The 25903-nt window shown below is 41.2% G+C and overlaps 1 protein-coding gene across 1 annotated transcript in view; it reads left to right on the forward strand.

Moving 5' to 3' along the window:
• The first annotated feature begins 2271 nt into the window (after nucleotides 1-2271).
• The window catches only part of Atad5 (ATPase family AAA domain containing 5), a 54767-nt gene continuing 31135 nt past the window's right edge, over nucleotides 2272-25903 (forward strand). Inside the window, exons 1-6 of the mRNA XM_028866947.2 lie at nucleotides 2272-2351; nucleotides 9033-10924; nucleotides 13290-13398; nucleotides 16526-16687; nucleotides 18266-18392; nucleotides 20441-20522. Of these exons, the coding sequence (XP_028722780.1) occupies nucleotides 2286-2351; nucleotides 9033-10924; nucleotides 13290-13398; nucleotides 16526-16687; nucleotides 18266-18392; nucleotides 20441-20522 (2438 nt within the window). The 5' untranslated portion in view covers nucleotides 2272-2285. The remainder of the gene's footprint in view (nucleotides 2352-9032; nucleotides 10925-13289; nucleotides 13399-16525; nucleotides 16688-18265; nucleotides 18393-20440; nucleotides 20523-25903) is intronic.

Here is a 25903-nt window from a genome sequence, read left to right on the forward strand (position 1 = left end):
CCTGGGTTCAAGTCTCATCTCATAGGCTCATAGTTATCTCTAACTTCAGCTCCAAGGGATCTGATGCCCTCTTCTGACCCTCATGAGGACCAGGTGCACACATGTTGAATATTCATACAATAAAAAATAGATTTTTAAAAAAGTTACTATTTTTAAATATTTTATTTATTTATTTGTTTGTTTATTATTTGTGTGGGGGGTGAGTGTGTCTTTGTGTCTTAGCATCTTTGTCAGTTTCTGTTTATTTCTTTGAGGGAGTGTCTCCTTAAACCTGCACTCAGGGCTTCTCAGGCTGGAGGCCAGATCTGCATGTCTCTGTTGGTCTCAGAGCTGGGGTTACACAGAATGCCATACCCAGAATCCCCAGGTGTTATATGGGTGCTGGATGGCAATTCCAGTTTTCATGATTGTGCAGCAAGCACTCTTAAGACTGTGCCATTTCTCCACATCGTGCTTGACCTATGTGCTTTTATTTTTAAGTTTTAAGTTTATTTATTTTTCTTTTTTTAATCCACCCCCCCCCAGAGATTCTCTGTAGCTTTGGAGCTTGTCCTGGAACTTGCTCTGTAGCCCAGGCTGGCCTCGAATTTACAGAGATTCACCTGCCTCTATCTCCTGAGTGCTGGCATTAAAGGCGTGCGCGCCACCACTGCCCAGCTTATTGATTTAGTCTTACTTTTTGGCAGTGCTTAGGATTGATCCCACTACCTCATGAATGGTAGGTATTTTTCCAATAAACTACCTCCCTAGCCCTTGTTACATTTTATTGCTGAGAAGGATTCCACTGTATGGCTATGACAGGGTCATGTCACAGAGTGTTTACTAACCTATCTGACGAAAGGGTGAAAGGAGAAACTATTGTGGGTGATGTTATAGAGCAGTTAAGTCTTTAACTACAGTAGCAGAGTTTTACAAATGCTCTTTATGATAGTTAAATTATGGGCTGGGTATGTAGTTCAGTAACACAGCACATGCTTTTCATACCTGAGGGCTGGAGAGATGACTCAGCTGTAAAGAGCTCTTGTTGCTTTTGCAGAGGACCTGGGTTTGGTTTCCAGCACACACACGGTGGCTCATAACTATCTGTAACTCCAGTTCCAGGGGATTTAATGTCCTCTCCTGGTCTCCACAGGTACCAGGCAGACACATGATATATATATATATATATATATATATATATATATATATATATATATATATATATATATATGCAAAACACTCATACACACAAAATAAAATAATTTATTTTGGTTTTTTGAGCAGGCTGGCCTCGAACTCAGAAATCTGCCTTCATCTCCCTCCCTAGTGCTGGGATTAAAGGTGTGAGTTCACCATCGCCACCACCACCTGACTCTTCTACCTCTTCTTAACTCCTATTTACTTATTTATTTGACAGGGAACTTTCTATGTAGACCACCACCACCTGGTTCTTCTACCTCTTCTTTCTAATTCCTTCCTTCCTTCCTTCCTTCCTTCCTTCCTTCCTTCCTTCCTTCCTTCCTTTCCTTCCTTCCTTCCTTCCTCTCTCTCTCTCTTTCTTTCTTCCTCTATCCGTTCCTTCTTTCTTTCCTTCCTTCCTTTCCTTCTTTCCTTACCTATCTATCTGTTTATTTATTTATTTGATAGAATCTCTTGGCTAAACTGGAACTCTCTATGTAGACCAGGCTGCGCTTGAATTAAAGGCGTGCACCACGACTTCCCGGCTTCAAAAATATAATTTTAAAGTCTAAGTCTTAATTCGGCCACCAAATGACTAGGTAACCTTAGACAAATCACATCCTCAATAGTCATACTTGGCTTGTAGGACTGGTTCCGTCACCTGCTGATTCGCCAAACGAAGTAGTTTGGTCTTCGTGGCTCACCGTAGGCGCAGCCTCCCGAAGCAGTCACAGGCTCCGCCCCCTGCGTTCCGGACGGCGCGAAAACCCAATTGACAAGAACTCCCGCCGAAGCCCCAAGGCCTGACCGGCGTTCGGTGTGCGGCGCCCACTGCGGCCCGGGGCTCGAACGCTGAGCCTGGAGCGTCTACCTCGGGGGCGCCGTGCCCTGTTCCGCCGCGCCCGTGGGCCCGCGCTCGCGCTTTCTCGACGTCTCTGTCTAAGCCTGGCTTGACGGCCCTGGGCCCAGCCTCCCACTCGCGTCCGGCCCGTGGGCTCTGGGGGACCCGTTGCGGACCCCGCGGTCCCGTAGCTTGCTCCACTGGATCGGCCTCCTCCATGGCCTCCAGCCAGGCTGGGCCGGACCGCTGGAGGTCCTAGGATCCGGGGCTCTGGGAGGCAGGGATCATGGTGGGGGTCCTGACCATGGCGGCGGCTGCAGCTCCCCCTCCAGTAAAGGACTACGAGATTGAGGTGAGGTCGAGGATCTGTCAAGTTCCTTTCTGCCTGTGTTGGGGAGTTTCGGCGTGGAGGTGGTGGGAGTCCTGTTTGCTTCTGGGACGGGAAAGGAGTGATGTGTTGATGATCCACAGCTATAATTTTGGGCGGGATGGTTGCCTCGGTGTGTCATGGTAAGCTCTCACTGGAGTTTTAAGAAGATTTCGGGTTCACTGTGAGCCAGGATTTAAAAACCACAGGTCTCGGGGTCCTGAAACATCGGTGGAATGACATGTCACCGAGGATCTCACGTTCAAGTTCTTTGTTCGTGATGTGGAATCATAGAAAGGCGAAAAAGATAAAAGCTTTTAAGTTCAGTTAGTCTGTACAAATACCTGTTCTAGGAATTCCATTTAGAATGCCACTTAAGAATCAAGTGAGGTACTTAAAGTCGGTTTCTCGTGGCTGCAGAGCTTAATGTAATGTAGTTAAGAGCCTCTGTGGCACGCTAGGTGTTCTGCATTTACCATGTTTCAGACAATACACTAAGCTGGGGATAGTGCTTAATGCGGGAAGCCTTGGGTTCCAGAAAGAAAACAAAAATACACTAAGCAACCGTAATGGTATCCTATGCCGTTAGGTAGTGGCTAGGATCTTATAGTATACTTATGGCTGATATCTATGTGTAGATACAGAAATACCCAAGCTGAATTCGGATCTACTGATCCTCTTGTAACCATTTTCCAAGTGCTGGGATTACAGGCTTGTGCCTCTCCATAGCTGCTATTATGGTTATTTTTTTAAAATTATTAATTTATTTTTATTTTATATGCATTGATGTTTTGCCAACCTGTGTGTCTGTATGAAGGTGTTAGATTCCCTTGAGCTGGAGTTACAGACAATGGTGAGCTGCCATGTAGGTGTTGGGAATTGAACCCGGGTACTCTGTGAGAGCAGCCAGTGCTCTTAACCACTGAGCCATCTCTCCAGCCCCTCCTATGTTTTTTTTTATACACCATATCTCAGACTGGCATTCTAATTAATGTGTTCTGGTGCCTTTGAAGTGAGCTAAGATGTGTGTTCATTTAAGTCCTCTTTTTTGTTGTTTTTTGTTTTGTTTTTGTTTTTCATGGCAGGGTTTCTCTGTGTAGTTCTGGCTGTCCTGGAACTCACTCTAGACCAGACTGGCCTGGAACTCACAGAGATCCTCATGCCTCTGCCACCTGAATGCTGGGATTGAAGGCTTATATCACCACCACTGGCTTGTTTTTATTTCTTGTTACATTTATGAATTTGCGTTTGTTTTTTGGTGGTGTGGAGATCAAAGAACAACTTGTAGGAGTCAGTTCTCTTTTTCCACTCTGTGGGGCCCAGGACCTGAACTCAGATTGTCAGCTTGGCAGCAAGCACCTTTATCTACTGAATCATCTCACTGTTTTGGTTTTTAGACAAGATCCCATGCAGCCAAGGCAGGTACAGCCACACCCAGCTTATATTTCTTTGTAGCATATTTAATAGTTTTTAATTCTAACTTTCCTAAGAACTTGGTAATTTTAGCAATCTTTCTCACATGAATATTTTTAAAGTGATTTATTTATTTTTATTTTATGTGCATTGATGTTTTGCCTGTATTTATGTCTGTGTGAGGGAGTCAAATCCCCTGATGTTGGAGTTACAGACAGCTGTGAGCTGTTGTGTGAGTGCTGGGAATTGAACCTAGGTCCTCTGGAAGAGCAGATAGTGCTCTTAACCTCTGAGCCATTTCTCCAGTGCCATCATATGAGTATTTTTACTTTCTACTACTCTTCAGTCATTGTGCCCTGATTATGGCACAAGAAATTACTGATTATTTCATCCAGATCCTGTGTTTACAGAGTCAGTCAGCCATGCTTCTTCCCAGGGGAAGTTGCTCGTTTGTGTGCTCACTGCTCCAGAGTCACAGTTCTGTTGGGTAGATCCTACTCATAGAATCACATAGAGCCATGGGAACAAACAAGAAAGGAAAATGAAAAAAAAAAAAGAGAGAGAGAGACTAAAATGAAGTTTCCTATCATTTTTCTCTTTAATTAGTTCAAAAAATATTCTAACTCTTAATTTTTAGAATCAAGTAACTGTTTTCTGCTGCAGAATATGTACATCATTTGCTAAATTAAGTGAATTATTTAGCCTGTCTCAGGTGTAAAGGACTTTGGGCATTGAATTATTTGATTTTGGCATGGCCAGGTTTATCAATCTTTGGTTTATGGTTTCTGCTTTTGGTACCCTTCTTATAAAGTCTATTTTATAATAATGATATTTACTCTTTAATATGGTTAGGGCTTTTTTTTTTACATATCTTTACATAATAACCCTATGATAAGGTGAAAGATGATTGAGTTCCAGGACAAAGCTACAGTGAGACTTTGTCTCAGAAAAACAAATAATAATAATAAATAAAACACCATACCTGATCTGTGAGAAAATCTTACATCTGGACCTAGTGGTGCACACCTTTAATACTAGCACTCTGGGGCAGATGCCAGTGGATCCCTGTGAGTCTGAGGCATGCCTGGTCTACATATCAATTTCTAGGACAACTAAGGATATGTTGAGAGACACTGTCTCAAAGAACAAAACAAAACAATTGAAAAACAGGCCAAATTAATTTGGTTTGTTTGAGGCAGGGTCTTGCTGAGTAGCCCAGACAGGCCGATCTCAAATTCACCATCCACCTGCCTCAGCCTTCTTGTACTGGAATCAGAGGCATGCATCACCACACTCAGTTCATTAAGTTACATTTAAAAATAAAAAGTAATTTACTTAAGGTTTTCATACTAGTAGATGTCAGGGCTGATACTTTAACTTCGATCTGACTTGAGTGTCTGTCTGTCATGTGGTGCCTTGGACACTATCTCAAAGCTTTATAGAAAATAATAATAGATCTTTTCTAATTCACTTATTATTTTAACCTATATAGTTTTGCTTGTATTTTACCTCATTTATCTAAATGCTCAGAATTTGTCCCACTATCGTCTCTTACTCTTTTGCCTGTTAATTTGAATGTTATTTTTATCACTTAAATTATTTTTAAAAATTATTTTGCTACATTTGTTTATTGTATATGCAGGGGTCAGCATATGTGTGAAGGTCAGAGGGCAACTTGTGGGAAGAAGTGCTCCCTTTTTACCGTGATCCTGGGGATCAAACTAGGTCATTGGGCTTGGCAGCATGTCCCTTTGCCTGCTGGGCCGTGTCAAGGATCCCCTGTGTGATTTCTTATGCAGCCTTGTCTGGTTTCGCTTTTTGGACACACTCCATTGAGCTTCTGCCTACTTGTGCAGCATCAGTACTATGCTCTTAACCACGATAGCTTTGTTAATTCGTTTGAATTTTCTCAAAATAAAGATCTCCTCCTTATTGTCTTTAAAAATAATGTTTTTGTTATTTTGGCAGATATATTTTATCAAATGAACTGAGAAGTTAAAGATTGATAGTAGGATGGAAATATAGCTTAGAAGTAAGTTTATTTAGTGTTGTAAGGCTTGGGGTTGGGTAAAGCAAAAGACAGAAAAAAGTTGAGGGCTGGAGCAGTAGCTCTCTTGGCAGAGTGTGTCCCAACAGGGAGTAGGGTGTGTATAGAAACGAATGGAGTTTTTTTTTGTTTGTTTGTTTGTTTGTTTGTTTTGAGACAGTCTCATTATAGAGACCAGGCTGGCCTCAGCCTCAGAGACATCTGCCTGCCTCTGTCTCCTGAATGCTGGGATTAAAGGCATGTGTGACCATGCCAGCCAGTAATTACTTTGTAACCAGTATAGTAGTATGCATTTTCAGTTACACAATTTACTGATGCATTTTCTAGCTAACTCACTTTCATCATTTTGTTTTTATATACATATGTCTTAGTCACAGTTTTTTTTTTTTTTTTTTTTTTTTTTTTTTTTTGCTATCAAGAAATACAGTGGCCAAGGCAGCTTTTAAAAAGAAAACATTTAATTGTGGCTTGTTTACAGTTTCAGAGGTTTAGTCCATTATCATGGCAGGGAGCATACTCATGGTGCTTGGAGCAGTAGCTGAGAGTTACATCCTGATCTGCAGGCAGAGAGAGAGAGAGAGAGAGACAGAGAGAGAGACAGAGACAGAGACAGAGACACTGGGCCAGGCATGGGCTTTTGAAACCTCAAGGCCCATCCCCAGTAATACACTTTCTCCAAATAATTCAAATATTTGAGCCTATAGGGCCATTCTTATTCCAACCACCACAACATATTTGCTTAATTTAGTGGATTTCTAGGTCAGGTTTAAGGGTCTTTATAAGTAGTTTATGTTATTTAGACTTGTTTCTTTGAGTTCTCTTTCCTGTAGCCCAGGCCTGAAACTCTGTGCAACCTAGGAGGGCTTCCCATTCACTGTAGTTCTCCTGCCTCAGTTTTCAAGGCACTGGGACTATAGGTATGAGTCACCATGCCCAGCTTTTGTTTATACTTAAAACCTATAATACACATGGAAACAAAAAGAGAAATAATGTCCTTCTAAAGACAGGCTTAGTCATTCTAATCTAATAAATCCAGAACAGTAAGATATCTCCTTACTCCAGTAGCAAAGTTGATTCAGGCCATTCACATGTAGTCAAGAAAACAAATACGGTCACAGAAAATCAGACCAGTTAATTTGCCCTATGCTACCCTACAGGTTTCACAATTGAAATCCACCTGTACTCTAAGATAAAACCATGAAACCTTTAGAAGATACATGCATGGCCAAAAATGGGTTCACTATTGTTAGTGAGCCAGCAGCTGGATGAGTCCCGTCACACTCAAGATGCATCAAAAGTCTGTTTGCTCTAGGGATATAGAGAGCAGTGTTAAATCTATGTGTTGATTCATGTTCAAGTAGAGTCTACTTCTAGAAGTTGGTTATTTTTTTTTTCTATTTTTGACATTGGTTTTTTTGTTTATTTGGTTTTGTTTTTTCAAAAAGTGTCTTATGTAGATGTGACTGTCTTCAAACTCAGTAAATTCACTTTGAGCTTCTGCTGCTCCTGCCTCTATCTCCTCAGTGCTGTGATTGCAGGCACATGCCATCATGCCTGGTTTTACTTAGTGGTGGGAACCAAATCCAGGGTTTTGTGCATGCCTAGGCAGTTATTCTCCCCAGCCTTAGTGATGACAATGAAAACTGCATTTGTATTGATGGTATCACCTGGTTCGTGATTGTCCACCTTGAGCAGTATGCTCTCTTCCTAGCAGCCAGTGCCTTGCCCAGTCTTCGTCAGCCATACGTGGACGCATTGTAATCTCTGTTTAGTTCACCTGGGTGTAGGTATCATTGCTGACTGCAAGTGACTAACACAAATATGACTGTCCTCAGTGTCATAAGCACCTTGATTCTGTGAGGGTAATACTTGTGACTTGTAGTAGACAATTAAAACAGTAGACTTGTGGCAAGTATTCTTTTGGTGGTCCTGGGCTTCTTAAATATACTATTTCTTAGAGATACTTAGAATGGTGTGTTTATTGTTAACCAAAAAAGTTAAGCAGAATGGATTGTTTGTTTGTAGGGGCCCTACCCTGTGTTCAGTTCCACATTTTTATGTATTCATTATAGATTCTGTGAGATAGAAGGTGCTTTCTAAGGTTATAGAGGGTAGATAGGGCATGGTGAGTCACATCTTTAGTCTCAGCATTTGGGAGGCAGAGGCAGGCAGATTTCTTAAGTTTGAGGCCAGCCTGGTCTACATAGTGAGTTGCAGGGCAGCTGGGGCTATATAGAAATATACTGTCTCAAAAAAATAAAAATAAAAATAAATAAAGTAAAATAAACAGAGGAGAGTAGACATTTGTGCTTTCTTATGAGTTTAGTTTTGTTTCAATATAAATTTTTTGTTTGTTTTGTTTTGTTTGAGCTAGAGTCTCACTATATTCCCTGGCCTAGAGCTTGCTATGTAGACCAGGCTGGCCTCAAACTCATAGAGATCTGCCGGTCTCAAATTCCCAAGTGCTGATCAGTATAAACTTTGTTGTTTTTTGTTCATTTGTTTCTGAGGCAGGGTCTGGCTACCTGTCCAGTAACCCTGACTGGCCTGGAACTCTCTCTGTTGACCAAGCTGGCCTCCAACTCACAGAGATCTTCTGCCTCTGGCTCCTGAACACTGGGATTAGAGGCGTGCACCACCACACCTAGCAATACAAACTTATGGAAGTATAGTATATATACATATGGTATAAAGTATACAAATTGGGAATATAACTTGATACAACATTAAAATTTGATTGTAGGTTTAACATTAAAAGTCATTTTCTTTCTAATGTGTCACTTTTCACCTAGAGTAGCCTTCCTGAGCTGGGGAGATGGCTCAGTGTAAGAATGCTTCCATGTACAAGTGTAATGACCTGAGTTCAAATCCCCAGCAAGTCAGGTATGGCTGTAGAGGCCTATAACTCCAGTGTTATGTGGAAGCAAAGTCAGGAGGATTGCTGGGACCTGCCAGCCACCAGCCTAGCTCCAGGTATAATGAGAGACCCTCTCCCAAGGAATAGGCTGAAAGTGATAGGGAAGGACCCCTGGCATCTTTCTCCAGCCTCTGCATGCATCCTTGTACACACATGTGTGCATATGTCACACACACTTCACATGTATACACACAAATAAAGTAGTCTTAGCTGTTAAATGTGTTTATAGTTGCTATTTCATATTATTTTACCTGAAGTAAATGTGTTTCCCCCCTTTTTAAATTGCTAGCCATGCAAAAAGCGGAGAAAAGATGATGACAGCTCTTCCTGTGAAACAATCACCAAATATTTATCACCAGTAGGAAAGACTGGAGACAGAGTTTTCTCTCCACCAAAACCCAGTAATATTCTTCATTATTTTAGAAAGACGTCACCCACAAATGAGAAGTCGACAAAAGAGTGCAAGATAAAGCCATCTCCATCATCACTTGTTGGCAACAGCAAAGACTGTAAAACACCTCTGGAAGTGCTCTCAAATGTGGAAGTTAAGAAGAAAGGAAAGAGAATTAATTTATCTCATCAACTGAATGATATAAAAATTGAGTCGTCGGTGGGAATTAGTGGTGATCGTAAGGAGGACTGCGGTTTAAGTGATTTTGTGGAAAGCAGCACTGATGTTTTCCTTTACAGAAAACATGTAGAGGTTCTTACAGAAAGCATTCAAGACAGCAGAAACAAGCCAAATACAATGACCCCCCCAAAAAAGTCCCGGAAAGTAAATCCTAAACAAGACACCACAAAAAATGATGGCAAAATGTTGAGAAAAAGGAAGCACAGCAAACTACTAGATCTGTCTGAAAGTTTACCCTTGGCAGACGAAATAAGTCTGCTTAAGAAAGGTGGCAAAGACATTAAACAGACGAAACCTTGTGTGGCCGATGAAAATGAGAGGACTGCAAATCATGTGGACCCCAGGGCTTGTGCAACCAAAGTAGCTGATTTAAACAAGAGTACAATAACGGTCTCTTATGAGGAATTTTTAAAAAGTCACAAGGCAGCTAGAGTGGAAGAGATACCTGACCCCGCAGTGCCAGCTTATGTTCCTTCTGGACCTGGTGAAGCAGTCAAAAGTGGTTCTGAAGGTGAATCAGAAAGCTGTGAGTTATCTCCACACATACACCTTAAGACAGTTACTGTTCTTGCACAAGTTCACCCCACTCCCCCCAAAAAGAAAGGGAAAATACCCCCAATGTTCTTGAAACAGAAACAGCTTGATCTGGAGAGTAGCCTTTCTGATCCAGAAAATGAGCAGACAGTTCAGAAAAGGAAATCGAATGTTGTGATCCAGGAAGGCCAGTTAGAACTGGCTGTGCTGGAAGCCGGGAGCTCTGAGGCTTCAGTACCGAAGTGCAGCGTGGAAGAGAGACAGCAGTTCATGAGAGCATTCAGGCAGCCGCCATCAGAAATGCTCAAAACTGGACTCAAGAAACCTTTGGAGAAGCAGAAAGACCCAAGTGAAAAATCTGTAGATGAAGACGATGATAACAGTTCTGAAAAAATCATAGAAAATGCTAATATCCAAATAGTTTCAAATCATGGTAGTTCACAGACACACACTGATAAAGCAAGTTTTCCTAAGGAGAAAAGTAAAAAGTCAAAGAAAAAGGATAGGAAGACAATAGGCACTAGGACCACTCCAGGTGGAAACAGAGAAGAAAACATGCAAAAGGAAAAAACATCGTTTTCCTCAAAAGATAAACCAAAACAAAATAGCCTTCGAAGGAGTTTAAGACAGAAGTCAGAAGTTTCCAAAAGCAAATCATTACTTAACAGTGAAAGTCTTCTTTGTGAGGATACAGCACACAACTTTCTAGAAATGTCTCCATGCGACAGAAAAAAATCAAGAAAACACAGCACACCAATCAAGGATATGGTCACACATTCCCAAGCTGAGCCTGAAAACAGGCTGCAGAACGTTTCCACACCCAAGCCAACCAGGAGATCTCTAAGAGGTAGCAACACGCCTGCCACAGTCACCCTTAGAGGTACTGAGTCTGAGGATGCCCAGGACACTAGTCCAGTGAAGCCTTCCACTCCAAAAGCAGCCAGCATATCAGAAAAACACAGCCTGTACACAGCAGAATTAATAACAATACCCTCTGATTCGGAGAGCCCCATTAGGTAAGTTGAAACATTCTACATGTATTATTAATTGGGAAGGGAAATTCTTCAAGCATTGTAGAGTTTATTTATTTTCTAGAATGCAGTTTATTTATAAATAGATTTTTAATGTGTATACAACTCTGAGGATTGAACCTCATAGCTTATTAGGTAAGTGATCTACCACTGAGCTAGATCCCTGTCCTTTTCATTTTGAGACAAGGTATCCTAGGTTGTCCAGGTTGGTCTTGATTTTCAGCCAGACCTTAAACATGCTCTTCCTCTCTGTACTCTCCCAAGTAGCTGGGATGACAGACCTGTGAAAACCACCAAACCTGGCTTTTGTTTTGTTTATTTTGAGATAGGGTCTTATTCAGTAGCTCAGGCTGGTCTGGAACTCAGTATGTAGCCTAGAATGCTTTCAAACTTGTGGCATTCCTCCTGCCTCAGTATCCTGAGTGCTGGGATTTCTAGTATGAGCTACTGCACACAGGTTTATTAACTATTTATTCAGACACGTTCTTTCTCTATACAAAGTTAGTCTAGGAATCAGAATCCTTTTCCAAGTGCTAGGATTGCTGTTGTGTACCACTACACCTGGCTAATACAGCTAATTTAAAGTCTGTTTCAGAAGAGTTACAGAAACATTTCAGATGAGTTTAAATTCTTTTTTTCCTTTGGTTTTTCAAGACAGAGTTTTTCTGTGTAACCTTGACTATCCTGGAACTCACTCTGTAGACTGAGATGGCCTTGAACTCTGCCTCCCAATTGCTGGGATTAAAGGCACATGCCACCACCGCCCAGCTAGTTCTAAACTCTTATTTGTCACAGTTGAGTAATAGTACTCAAATATGAAATTAAAAATAAATCATATGGCCAGGCGGTGGTGGCACATGCTTTTAATCCCAGCACGGATTTTCGTGAGTTTGAGGCCAGCCTGGTCTATAGAGCAAGATCCAGGAGAGGCACCAAACCTACACAGAGAAACCCTATCTCAAAAAGACAAAACAAAAATATCATAAGAGTGTTTTTTATTGTTGATTTTTGTTGTTTTGAATCAGGATTCTTTATGTAGGCTTGGCTGTCCTGGAACTCTGTAGACCAGTCTGACTTCCAACTCAAGGAGATTCCCTTTCCTCTGTGTCTGTGGTGCTGAGACTGAAGACAGGCACCACCACACCTAGCTGAGTGTTATTCCTTAGGTACTGACCAGTACATGTTGGAGCATATTCTTGCATACTGGGCCTGTCTAATATTACAGTGATCCAGGGACTAGTTTTAATTTTCTTCAAGAAGTATTATTTTTCTCTTTTTGTTTCTGTTTTGCTGTGCTGAGTGGGCCTTAAACTCAGGGCCTTGCTCATGCTAGGCAGGTGGACTTATCTCCCTCCCTTCCTTCCTTCCTTCCTTCCTTCCTTCCTTCCTTCCTTCCTTCCTTCCTTCCTTCCTTCCTTCCTTCCTTCCTCCCTTCCTTCCTTCCTTTTCCCTCTTCTGTCCCTCTTTCTTTGTTTTTTGTTTTTTGAGACAAGGTCTCCCTTGGATGGCCTAGAATTTGTTATATAGACTAGGCTAGCCTTGAATTCATGAGTGATCCTCCCACTTCTGGTTCCCAGGTGCTTGAATTATGGGTATCACCACACCTGGTAAGGCTTATTATTTTCGGGTTGGGGGAGGTGACAGGGTTTCCCTGTGTAGCTCTGGCTATCCTGGAACTCGCTCTGTAGACCAGGCTGGCTGGAACTCAGATTTCCACCTGCTTCTGCCTCCCAAATTTTGGGATTAAAGGTGTGTGCCACCACCTCTGGGCAATGCTTATTGTTTTTATTTTTTGCAAGCAAGCAAGATTTTATTGAAAAGTAAATTCTCCACAGCATGAAGGGGTCCTGAAAACGTGTTGATTAGGCTTATTTTTTTTTTTTCTTTTCTTTGGTTTTATTTATTTATTTATTTTATCTAAGACAGGTTTTCTCTGTGTTCCTGGCTGTCCTGGAACTTGCTTTGTAGACAAGGATGGCCTGGAAATCATAGAGATCTGTCTGCCTCTGCCTCTCGAATGCTGGGATTAAAGGCATGCACCACCACCACCACCACCACCACCACCACCACCACCACCACCACCACCACCACCTCTGGCTAGGCTTATTAAATGAAGTAATAAATGATAAACCTTGGGGCTGGCAATGTAGCTAAGTGATAGAATGGTTGCTCAGTATGTACATGGTTCTATCCCCAGCACCAGAAATAAATTAAAAAGTTTGGCTTATTATTGAATCAAACTGATGACAATTATTTTTCCTTTTTAAGTTGGAATACTAACTGGTTTGTTTTTATATTTAAGATCCTATACATTATTATGAAAATATTTATAAATGTCATTCTTTTCCAGAATGAAATTCACTAGAATTAGTACTCCAAAAAAATCTAAGAAAAAATTCAAGAAAATGTCTAAGAAATCTGAAACAACTGAGGGAGATCTCACTTCTCAGAAGAGAAAGGTAATAAAAGTCCTGAAGTCCTGAAGGTGATACTTAAAAGACCGGCAATAATACTGGAAGTCATGTCAAAGAGGATTCCTATGTGTTATAAGTCCATGAATTACAACCTATGCCACTTATTCTCTGTTTCTCTAGCTAGTTTATTAAGATGTTAAAATATCTCATTGTAAGCCAGGCGGTGGTGGGGCACACCTTTAATCCCAGCACTAGGGAGGCAGAGGCAGGCGGATCTCTGTGAGTTCGAGACCAGCCTGGTCTCCAAAGTGAGTTCCAGGAAAGGCGCAAAGCTATACAGAGAAACCCTGTTTTGAAAAACCAAAACCAAAAAAACAAACAAAAAAAACATCAAAAAAAAACCAAAAAAAAAAAAAAAAAAAAACTCACTGTGGGCTCAAGCCTGCTGCCCTGAGTCTGATGATAAACACACACACACACACACACACACACACACACACACACACACACACACACACAAATAGTGTATACTATGTGATTGTATTAGCTTTGTCTCTTTGGGGGCTCAAGGGGACAGTGCTGGGATGTGTAAGACATCCTAGGTTAAGTGTTCTACCACTAAACTTTATCCTCTGCCCTCTTCTTATTTTTTTACTTTATGAGACATAGTCTCATAAAGCTGGCCTTAAGCTCAGTATTCATAGAAAAACAGGCAGTTTTGAATGTGTGATTGGCCTGCCTCAGTTTCTCTATGTGTTTTTTAAACGTTTTTCTTTATTTTTATTTTCTGTGTATGGGTGTTTTGCCTGCTTGTATGTCTGCACCATATGTGTGCAGTACCTGAAGAAACCAGAGGGGGGTTCAGATTGCCTGGGACTGGAGTTACAGATGGTTGTGAGTCACATGGGTGCTGGAAATTGAACCCTGGTCTCTGGGAGAGCAGCCAGTGCTCTTAACTGCTGAGATACCTGTGCTGTTATCTACTGAGCCACCACTCCAGCCCCTCCCTGTGTGTTCTTAACCCCTTTTATGAAACAAGTTCTCCCTATGTAGACCAGACTGGCTTCAAACTCACAGACATCCACATCCACCTGCATCTACCTGGAGGGCTGAGATTATAGGTGTGTGCCACCATACATGGCCTCTAGTGTTGTTCTTTTTTCTTTTTGTTTTTTCCAGATAGGATTTCTTCGTGCAGCCTTGGCTGTCCTGGAACTCACTCTATAGATCAAGTTGATCTCAACTCACAGAGATTGGACTGCCTCTGTGTTGAGATTAAAGGCGTGTGGCACTACTCCCACCTCTCAGCTCTATTCTTAACTCTTTCTTTCCTATCATATCTAATTAGATTCTATAAAATCAATGTCCATGTATTATATTTTTCCTTTATATTATCTAATGAGAGCCTTGCATACAGCATGTGCAGTAACTATTTGTATTTGAAACATAATTCACCATAGTTCATTAACTAAAATCAAAGAATAGAGCCGGGTGGTGGTGGTGCAGACCTTTAATTCCAGCACTTGGGAGGCAGAGGCAGGTGAATCTCTGTGATTTTGAGGCCAGCTTGGGCTACAGAGTGAGTTCCACAAAAGAAGCCAGAGCTACACAGAGAAATCCTGTCTCAAAACCGCCCCCCGAAAAAAAAGAATAGATTGTCATCAAGGTGGTGAGAAAATCAACCACCAATTCTAATGTAAATTATAGACCCTCTTCTGAATTTTTGTTTTGTTTTGTTTTGGTTTTTTTCTTTTTTGGTTTTTCCAGACAGGGTTTCTCTATGTAGCTTTGCGCCTTTCCTGGAACTCACTTGGTAGCCCAGGCCGGCCTTGAACAAACAGAGATTCACCTGGCTCTGCCTCCCGAGTGCTGGGACTAAAGTCATGCGCCACCACCACCCAGCTCGTTTTTTGTTTTTTTCACGACAGGTTTTCTCTTTTCTCTATGTAGTTCTGGCTGTCCTGGAACTCGCTCTGTAGCAAACTCACAGAGCTCCTCCTGCCTCTGCCTCTGAGTGCTAGGATTAAAGGCGTGTGCCCCCACTGCCTGGCTAATGTTTGGTTTTTATGAGAGAGAGAGAGAGAGAGAGAGAGAGAGAGAGAGAGAGAGAGAGAGAGAGAGAGACTGTCTGTGTGTGTGTGTGTGTGTGTGTGTGTGTGTGTGTGTGTGTGTGTGTGATGTGTTTGTATGTACAATACTCTTACCTGCATTCGTGGCAGTGTGCCACACCACCACAGTGGTGTCAGTCCTTGCCTTCCACCTTGTTTGTTATAGGATCTCCCATTTGTTACTGCATGGTCTAGACTAGCCAGCTTGTGACTCCTCCCATTTCTCTGTAGGAACGTTGGGATTATAGACTGGTATATAGCAGCTACCATGCCCAGCTTTACATAGGTTCTGGGTTCAGTTATTTGTTTGTTTGTTTGGTCTTTTTGAGACAAGGTCTCACTGTGTAGCTCTGGCTATCCTGGAACTCACTTAATATAGATCAAGCTGGCCTCAAACTCACTGAGATCTTCCTGCCTCTGCCTCTTGAGTGCTGGGACTAAAAGTATATGCCCCCTGGTTCTGGCTTTTTTTTTTTTTTTTTTTAAGATTTATTTCTCTATTATGTTTACAGTGTTTTGCCTGAATGTATACCTGCAGGCCAGAAGAGGGCACCAAATCTCTTTACAGATGGTTGTGAGCCACCATGTGGTTGCTGGGAATTGAACTCAGGACTTTTGAAAGAGCAGCCAGCGCTCTTAACTACTGAACCATCTCTCCAGCCTGGTTTTGGGTTTATATGCAGATACACTTATAATGACAGTTATAGGTTTAAAACAATCAGACCAGATGGTGGTGGTGCATGCCTTTAATCGCAGCACTTGGGAGGCAGAGCCAGGCTGATCACTGTGACTGTGAGTTCAAGACCAGCCTGGTCAACAGAGCGAGATCCAGGACAGGCACCAAAACGACAGAAACCCTGTCTCTGAAAAAAAAAAAAAATCTGACTAATTATTACTAAATAAATTTGTATTTGGGCTCCTTGGTAAAATTTGAATAATCATTTCCTGGTTGTTATTAATGTGATTGATGTAAATATTTTTTTCTATTATATATTTCTGGTTTTTTGTTATCAAATATGAAATTCTTGCTGTGATCTGAATTAATAGTTCAAATTTTTGTCTAGGCAAACAGTACTTCAAAAAATGTATCAAAAGCTAAACAACTGATTGAGAAAGCAAAAGCTTTCCGAGTCAGTGGATCAAAGGCTGAAGAAACAGTGGTGCCCTTGAGGCGTTCCTCTAGGCACCAGACACTTCCTGAAAGGGAGAAGTCACCAGAGACAGATGTAAGTATTCCAGTATCTGTTGATACAGTTGTTATTGTTTCGTTATTAGGAGTGGAAGGAGGAAACCTTTATAGAGGTGTAAGGTATAGCCTGGTCACGGTGGACATTCTGCTTTAAAAGCCTTTGGCTTACGGGATATAGTCTAGTCTCAGGTTACTCAAGGTATCTTGTAAACTGAACGGATTCTTCCCATTCCTCAAGCAGTTCTTTACCACAGTCACACTGAATTTCATTTCTCCCCGATAGCTCACTTTCACTGTTTATTTTCTTGCTTTGAAATTCACATTCCAAGTACTGTCTTCTACCTGAGAATTCTCTACTCGACTTTTACTATGCTGCTAAAAGCCACTGCCTCCTATTTTTTAAAAATAGTTTTATTGAGATATAATTCACATGCTGTACAGTTGGTCATTTAAGTGTACAATTCAAAACTGAAGGTGTTATGGCGCATACCTGGAATTGTAGCACTAGAGAGGTAAAATAGGGGAACAGAAGTTTGGGGTGATTCTCAGGCTATGTGATAAGTTTGAAGGCACCCTGTCTCAAAAAAAAAAAAAAAAAAGTATGCAGTTCAGTGTCTGAGTACATTCAGAGTTGTAGTTCTACTAGAACCAATTTTAGAAATTTTTCTGTTTTTTGAAACATGGTCTTACTATATAGCCCAGGGTCCCTCACATTCATCATCCCTTTTGCCTGCGCTGGGATAGTATGTTTAGAACGTCTCTACCTCCAAAGAGGACACCGTTCCCCCTTGCTGCTGCTTTCCAGTCCTCCCATCTCCCTGTGACAACTACTCATCCTCTTTCTAGTTCTACAGATTCTCTCTTCTGGATAGTTCATAAAATATTGTATGATATACTACGGGAGACCACTATCTACTGAGCTACATCCCCCGCCTTCTATGATATCAAGTGTCCCGTTTTCCAGTGCATCCATGCTTTATATGCTATCTACCCATTAGTGATTTAATAGCCACTTCAGTTATCTCATCAACCGAGGCAGGATTAACAGTGCTTGTGTTCAAGCCTCCTTGTTTTGCTTGATAATGGCTCCACAGTATAAGAATAGTAATGCTGGCAATTGCGTACACAAAGGAGAAGTAGTGGGAAAGGTGAAAATCCTTCACTTAGGAAGGAAAGAAGCTGGGCGTGGTGGTGCATACCTTTAACCTGAGCACTCCAGGAAGAGGCAGTTTGAGGTCAGCCTGGTCTGCAGAACAAGTTCCTGGACAGCCAGAGATAGACTGTGAGATGCCCTATCTCAGAGAGAGAGGGAGAGAGGGAGAGAGAGAGAGGGAGAGAGAGAGATGCTGAAACTGCAAAAATCTGTAGTAAGAATCCTTTATCTGTGAAATTATGAAGAAAAAGGAAATTCCTTCAGTTTTATTGTCAGACCTCAATCTGTAAAAGGTGTAAAAGTTGTGGTCAAAGTGTGTGTTATCAGGTATGTATGTATGTGAAAACAAACCAGCTCAGAACTGTCTGAGGCTTAGGTATTCACTGGGGTTATCGGAATCTCTTATGGACAAGGGAAAGTACTGTATTAAAGTGTTGTTTTTTCTTCCTTATTTTGTCTTAGGATTCTGTAATACTAATAGATTCAAGTCCAACTTCTGTAAAGCAACCAGAGAAAAATCAGAAGAAACTTAAGAATTTGAATGATGTACTAGGAAAAAAACTTAACAAGCCTTCTAAAAATGTCCCTGGTAATTGGATTTAATACGGTTTGATGAATAGTAGAGTGTTTGGGGGCAGTTAATTCTGAGATTTCCGGTGCAAAGTTATGTCCCATAAAATAGGAAATTTAGGTGTCTTGTTGGTTTCTTTTCTTTTCTTTGAGACAGGTTCTCAGAGATCTGTCTGCCTCTGCCTATGAAGTGGTGGGATTAAAGGCATGTCTAGCTTTGTTTTGTTTTGTGGGTCAGGATTTCCTATCACCAGACTAGTTACTTACTGTGTAATTGAGGCCAGCCTTGAACTCCTCATCTTCCTGTGTCCACCTTCAAGTGCTGGGATTATAGTGTGTGCTACCTTGCCTGCCTAATTATTCCCATTTTGATAAGTAAAGTTTTGAGGTAGAGCCCTAGCCTAGTAAGTGTAAGGCCCTGGGTTCTGTCCTCAGCTTGCGGGGTGGGGGTGCGGTGGTGGGGTGGTGGGAGGGGTGGGGGATGGGTGGGTTTTTTTTTTTTTTTTCTGAGCAAGTTTTTCAAAGAAAAATTGAGAATCTTATTTTTTAAACTTTGTTTTGGGACATATATCAAATTTTTCTGTGTTCATTAAAACATTTCCTTATAGCTGGGTGTGGTGGCACACTCTATTCATCCCAACACTTGGGAGCAGAGGCAGGTGGATCTTTGTGAGTTTGAAGCCAGCCTGAGCGTGGTCTATAGAATGAGTTCCAGGACAGCCAGAACTACACAGAGAGACCCTATCTTGAAAAAACAAACCAAACCAAAAAAATTTTTCTTACTATTATTATTATTGTGTTTTGTCTTTTTAAGACAGAGTTTCTCTGTGTAGCCTTGGCTGTCCTGGAACAGCTCTGTAGACCAGGCTGGCCTGGAACTCACAGAGATCTGCTTGCCTCTGCCTCCCAATGCTAGGATTAAGGGCGTGCACCACCACTGCCTGGTACATTTCCTTATTTTTTTTTTTTTAATTTATTGATTGATTTGTGTGTTCCCATGTGAGGATGTAAGACAATTTCAGGTGTGAGTCCTCACCTTCTACTGTGGCTTATACATGAGCTTCAGTTCAGGGATACAGCCTGGTTTGTCACTCTCTACCTTCTGAACCATCTGTACAGCCCTTAATTTTTTTAGTAAGATTTATTTATTTTTAAAGATTTATTTATGTATTGTATGTTTGAGTGCTCTATCTGCATGTACAACTTTATGGCAGAAGAGGGCACCAGATCTCATTACAGATGGTTGTGAACTACCATGTGGTTGCTGGGAATTGAACTCAGGACCTCTGGAAGAGCAGCCGGTGCTCTCAACCTCTGAGCCATCTCTACAGCCCCAACTATTTATTGAAACAGGGTCTCTCTTCACATCCTACCTGGCCTGGAACTCATTATGTAGAACAGGCTGGCCTTGAACTCAAGACAGCCTGTCTTTGCCTTCCAAGAGCTGAGATTAAAGGTGTGCACCACCTTGCCCAGCTTTATTTTTATTTTTTAATTTTTTTGGTTTTTTGAGACAGGGTTTTTCTGTGTAGCTTTGCGCCTTTCCTGGAACTCACTCTGTAGCCTAGGCTGGCCTTAATGGACCCCGGCACACCACCACTGCCCGGCTTTATTTTTATTTTTGTCATGTGTGTTTGTGTCTGTGTATGTGTGCTACTTGTGTGTGGTGGTGAAGAGGCCTGAAGAGAGCTTCTTTCCCTGGAGCTGGAATTACAGAAGGTTGTGAGTTTTCCAATGTGGGTGTTGGTTACCAAACTCAGGTCCTCTGGAAGAACTCTGTGTACTCTTAACTGCTAAGCCCTCTCTCCAGCCCCTGTTTTGTTTGTTTTTAATATTAAAACATTTAAAATGTTTAGATATTTCCCTAGACACACTAAACAAAATTTTAAGATGTACACTATAGGATTCTGTAGTTAAAAATGAAAGATTCCCAGGGGGTTCCAATATCACCAAGTTGATGAAACATTATTATACAGCATTTTAATAATTAAAAAGTTTTTAAAGGTAACTGAAGGTGAGTGGGGATGCTAAACATTTAATACTAACCCAAGTATTGATTTTTCTAAGGAAAAATGAAAATTGCTCCTTTATTTCTTGCCAAAAAGACTAAGAGAACAGCCATTCCTGTCCTTGATTTGGATGAAAGCAGGTCAGTCCAATACAAATATATAAATATTTTATGGAATACAAGTTTTATTTATTTGTTTACTTTAATTATATGTCAATGACTATTTGAAATCTATTTTACATGTGCATATATGTGTGGTGTATATATATATATATATGTAGCATATTTGTGTGTGTGTGTGTGTGTGTGTGTGTGTGCAGTTATTCATGTGTGTGTAAATGGAGGTCAGAAGCAGATAACAGGAGTCTTCCTCCATTACCCAGCTTTTCTGTGGGTGTTGGGCATTGCAGCTCCAGTCTCCACACTGACATGGCAAGTGCTTTACCCACCTGAGTCTTCTCCCTAGCCCTCTGGTGAAGTTTTAAAACATGCTATTGATGATGCTTGCACTACTGTTGAAGGTCTTGGGGTTTTGTCAAGGCTTTGGGGCTATTTCACATAAAGTAGCAGAAGAATTAAAAACAAACTCCAAAGTATCAAGCTTTGTTCATGACCCTCATTCAATAAAATGTCTACAGTGTATCAGCCACTATTTTTGGCACTAGGAATATTAAGAGAAACACAGTGCCTATCCTCATGAGGCTTATAGTCTCCACAGGGAATACAGCTTATAAACATCAACTGGCTTAAATGAAAAATTGACATTGTGCTTAGGAAGGGCACAAAATATTATTAGTTTATATTAGAGAGATTTTTTTCTGGTCATTTCGCTGACAAAATGATACCTGACCTCTGAAGGAAAAATAGCAGCTCTTCAAGGGGAGGGGGAGTGTTCTAGTCAGAGGGAACTCAGTACCTGAGGCTGTAAGGAATGTGCTAAGTACCAATGACAGGAAGAGTGCTAGTGTGACTTGACCACAAGATTGGAGTGGAATGTGAGATTAACTGGAGAAATAGGGACCAGCCAGTAGGAGACCATAGACGCCATGCCAAAGAATTTGCTAAGAATGACACAAATACACAAAGAGATTTAGGCATGAGTACACCCGTAAACAGATTTGGATTGTGAATGTTTAATGTGCCTACTAGATGAGTCTTATGACTGCACAAAGAGCAGGATACAGGTTGGTGGGGTACCTTGTCTAACATACAGGGAGCCCCAGGTTTAATTCCTAGCACTGCGTAAATTGGGTGTGAAGATACATACCGTAATCCCAGCCTTTGAGAGACTGGGGTAGAGGTTCAGGGCTATCTTCAGCTACATAAGGAACTTGAGGCCAGCCCAGGATACATCAGACCCTGTTTATTTATTTGTTTAAAAGAGTAGAATGAAAAAGAAGTTAAAGTAGATGTAGGAGTACAGGTGTGAGGTGGTGGAGATGAAAGCTAGGGTGGTGGAAATGATAATATGAATCGATTTTGGAAGATAAATTTGCATGGGGTTGTGTGTGTATGTGTGTTTTCTCCAGTACTAGAAATTGAACAGAGGACCTTGGACTAGGCAAGCACTCTGCCATTGAACCACATCTCAACCCTCTATTTGCTTGAGACAGGGTCTTGCTAAGTTACCCTGGCAGGCCCTTTATCCTCAGCCTCGTGAATATAGACGTATGCATGCCACCATAGCTGGTGAAATTTTTCATGATTACTAGGTTTGGGGTTAGGCCTGGGTGCATCTTTTACTCCAGAAAAGTGTTATTAATTTATATATATTCATAATATAAATATAATATAAATAATATATAATATAATATATGATAAATATTATAAAATAAATAAATATAATATATAATAATAAATAATAATATATAAATAATAATATAAATATATATATTCTCTATTAATGCCACCACCTTCATGACAAGAGATTATTATTTAGATTACTTATTCTTATTCTTTCTTAAAGATTTACATATTGTCTTAGTCACTGTTGTAAGGCTGTAAAGAGACACATTGTGAAAGAAAGCATTTAATTGGGGGCTTCCTTACAGTTTTAGAGGGTGTACCAGCTTTTTTCTTTTGGGGCCACCAACCAGCTCCCAAAACATGACATGGAGACTTCTTTTTAATTATGAATGCTTGGCCTAGCTTAGGTTTTTTCTGACTAGCTCTTTTAACTTAATGTTTCTCTTCATCTACATTTTGCCTTGGGGCGTTTTGCTTTTCTTTCCTTCCGTATGTCTTTTTTTTTTTTTTTAAAGATTTATTTATTATGTATACAGCATATATGACTGCAGGCCATAAGAGGGCGCCAGATCTCCTTACAGATGGCTGTGAGCCACGATGTGGGTGCTGGGAATTGAACTCAGGAACTTTGGAAGAACAGTCAGTGCTCTTAACCTCTGAGCCATCTCTCCAGCCCTCCTTCCGTATGTCTTACTTTCACTGCTTCTTGTGTCTGTCTGTCTGGCAGCTGCCTGGCTTCTTGCCTTAGGCTTGTTGCTCTCTTTCTCCTTGTTCTCCTCTTCCCTCTCCAGCCTAGATTTCTCCTATTTATTCTTTCTCTCCTCCAGCTCTGCCTATCCTTTTTCTTGCCTAGCTATTGGCTGTTCAGCTTTTTATTAAACCAATGAGGTGCCTTAAGCAGGCAAGGTGAAACAAACGCAACACGTCTTTACATAATTAAGCAAATGCAGCATAAACAAGTAACACACCTTTACACAGTTAAAATAATGTTCTGCAGCACAAACAAATGTAACACATCTTTGCCCAGTTAAAATACTATTCCACAAAGAGAGGGTGCGTCCATTATCATCATGGCAGGAGCATGGCTGCATAGGACAAGTGCTGGAGCAGTAGCTGAGAGCCACATCATGATCTGTAGGCAGAGAGAAAGAGAGATGCTCTGAGTTTTGCATGGGCTTTTGAAACTTCAGAGCCCACGTCCAGTAACACCTCCTCATACAGGGCCACACCTCCTAATCCTTTCAAATAGTGCCACACCCTGGTGACTAATCATTCTAATATAGGAGCCTGTGGGGGCCAGTCTTATTCAAACCATTACACATATTAAAACTATTTTATCTATTTTTATTTATGTGTATGTGTCTGTACCTGCTTGTCTGTATGTACAACATGCATACCAGTGCCTGAGGAGGTCTGAAGAGGGCATCAGATCTCTGAAGCTGGAGTTACAGGTGGTTGTGAGCCACTCAGCACTCAGTGTAGGTACTGGGAACTGAGCTTGTGTCTTCTGCAAGAGCAGCAAATTCTCTTGACCACTGAGCCACCTCTCCAGCCCATTAATACTCATATTTTTGTTAACTGTGTAAGTTTTGTGTCTTGTCATATGTTAGTTTTATTCTGTTCTAGAACTGCACATAAATTTTATATGTATATACATATATTTTTTGTGTCTGACTGCTTTTGCTTAGTACCCTCACAGACACAGAGTCATGGACACATTCCCATCTCCCTCCCTGCCTCTTTAAGAGATGCCATGTTGCCCAGTCTGACTTCAGATTTCTGGGTTCAAGCAAAGCATGCCTCAGCTTTCTGGGACTGTAGTAGGTGCATGGCACCGTTCTTCTTCCTCCTCCTCCTCCTCTTCCTCCTCCTCATTATTATTATTATTACTGTGCGTGCCCGGTACCACATAGGGCAATACATACTCAGGGTAAGTAAACAGTTTGAGTTGTAACAAATGTGCACATTTGTAATCACCACTGCAATAAAGACAGAACGTTCTCATGATTCTCAAAAACGTTCCCTCTGCCTCTTTGCAGCTATCCCTGCCCTCACTACATAGCCCAGGCAGTTCTGGGACTGACAGTCCTTCCTTCCACCTCTGCTGTTTGCCAGCACAATAAGTCTTTCAGGGGAGGGCACACATGTGGAAGTCAGGGCACAACTTTGTGGAGTAGGTCCTTTCCTGCCTTTATGTGGGTTCCAGGCATTGAATTCAGGTCACCAGGCTTGCATGGCAAGTACTTTACCTGCTGAGGCATCTTGCCAGATGTGATTTTTTTGTTTTATTGAGATTTTTCATGTACTGCAGGCTGGCCTTGAACTCACTATGTAGTCAAATATGACCATGAACTCCTAATTCTCCTGCTTCCTTCCGAGTGCTAGAGTTATAGACATATACCACCATACACAGCCATAATAAAGCTGTCTTTATAAATTATGTAGATTTACTGGATAGTAGTGGCACATGCCTTTAATCCCAGCACTCTGGAGGCAGAGGCAGGCGGATCTCTGTGAGTTCGAGGCCAGCCTGGTCTACAGAGTGAGTTCCAGGATGGACAGGGCTACACAGAGAAACCAACTGTCCAGCTCTGAGGTTGACTCTTTAAATAAATAAAATAACCATTATTTTTATTTATGTGTATGTGTGTGTGTGTCTGTGTGATTATATACTTTATGGATGTGAGCGCCCTCAGAGGCTAGCCGAGGGCCTCAGAGCTCTTGGAACTTGAGTTATAGGCAGTTGTGAGCTTCCTGATATGGATACTGAGAACCAAACTCATGTCCTCTGGAAGAGCAACAAGTGCTCTTAACTGCTGAGCTGTCTCTCTTGCCCCAGTCAATTCTTCTCATTTGGATTAAGACTCATCTTCCCCTCACTTTTTACTCAAAGAAGAAAGGAGCACAGATGTAGAAATTTTTTTTAGCCTTGTAAAACTTACCAGCCCTAATTTGTATAGAAAGTTTTAGTCCTTATATATTTGGAAGACTAGGAAGGATGCGTAAGCTGTGATGTACCACCACAGTCTTTCTACCTTCTATCCCTCCAACTTCCTAGTCTCCTCCACCCTCACACTTCTCTCCATATCAGTTTAAGATTACTGTGATTCATAACCTCAGAAGAAGCCATGTAAAGGTGAAGATCCTCAGTTCCCTGTTACTGGAAACAGTACTGCTGTATTGGTGTTATTTTTTGAGGTCTCTATGTAGCCTGCCTGATCTGGAACTTAAAACAGTTCACCTGCCTCAGCCTTCTGAATGCTGGGATTACAGGTGTGTACCACTACACACAGCTTCTGTTTCTTTTCGTTAGTGTTGCTGGAGATTGAATGTAGGCCCTTGTATATACTAGGGAAAGTTTCTCCCAGTGAGCTGTTGTGTTAAGTTCTGAGTGTGACACTGACTTTGTTTTTCTGGTTATAATACACATGCTTGTTTAATAACAACAACCCTGGTGCTGGGGGTGTAATTCACAGGTAGAGTGCCTGAGTCATAGTACGACCCTGAGTTTGCTTTCTAGCCCCACACCAAACAACAGGGTCAACGACGAAAACTTCCATCTGAAGAGAGTCCCAGTTAGTTAGCATTTTGGTCGGTGTCTTTTAATACAGGTTTTTTTTTTTGTTTTTTTTTTTAAAATCTATACATATTGGTCTTATTTAATTTTCTAATATGAGTAGATAAGCAAAAGAGAATTTTACCAGCTAATTTATTGGGTGTGCTTAATTTTGAAATTTCTTTTAGATTTCATTTGTATGTGTGTGCATGCACACAAG

This window comes from Peromyscus leucopus, chromosome 8b (genome assembly GCF_004664715.2).
Source record: "Peromyscus leucopus breed LL Stock chromosome 8b, UCI_PerLeu_2.1, whole genome shotgun sequence".
Lineage (NCBI taxonomy): Eukaryota > Metazoa > Chordata > Mammalia > Rodentia > Cricetidae > Peromyscus > Peromyscus leucopus.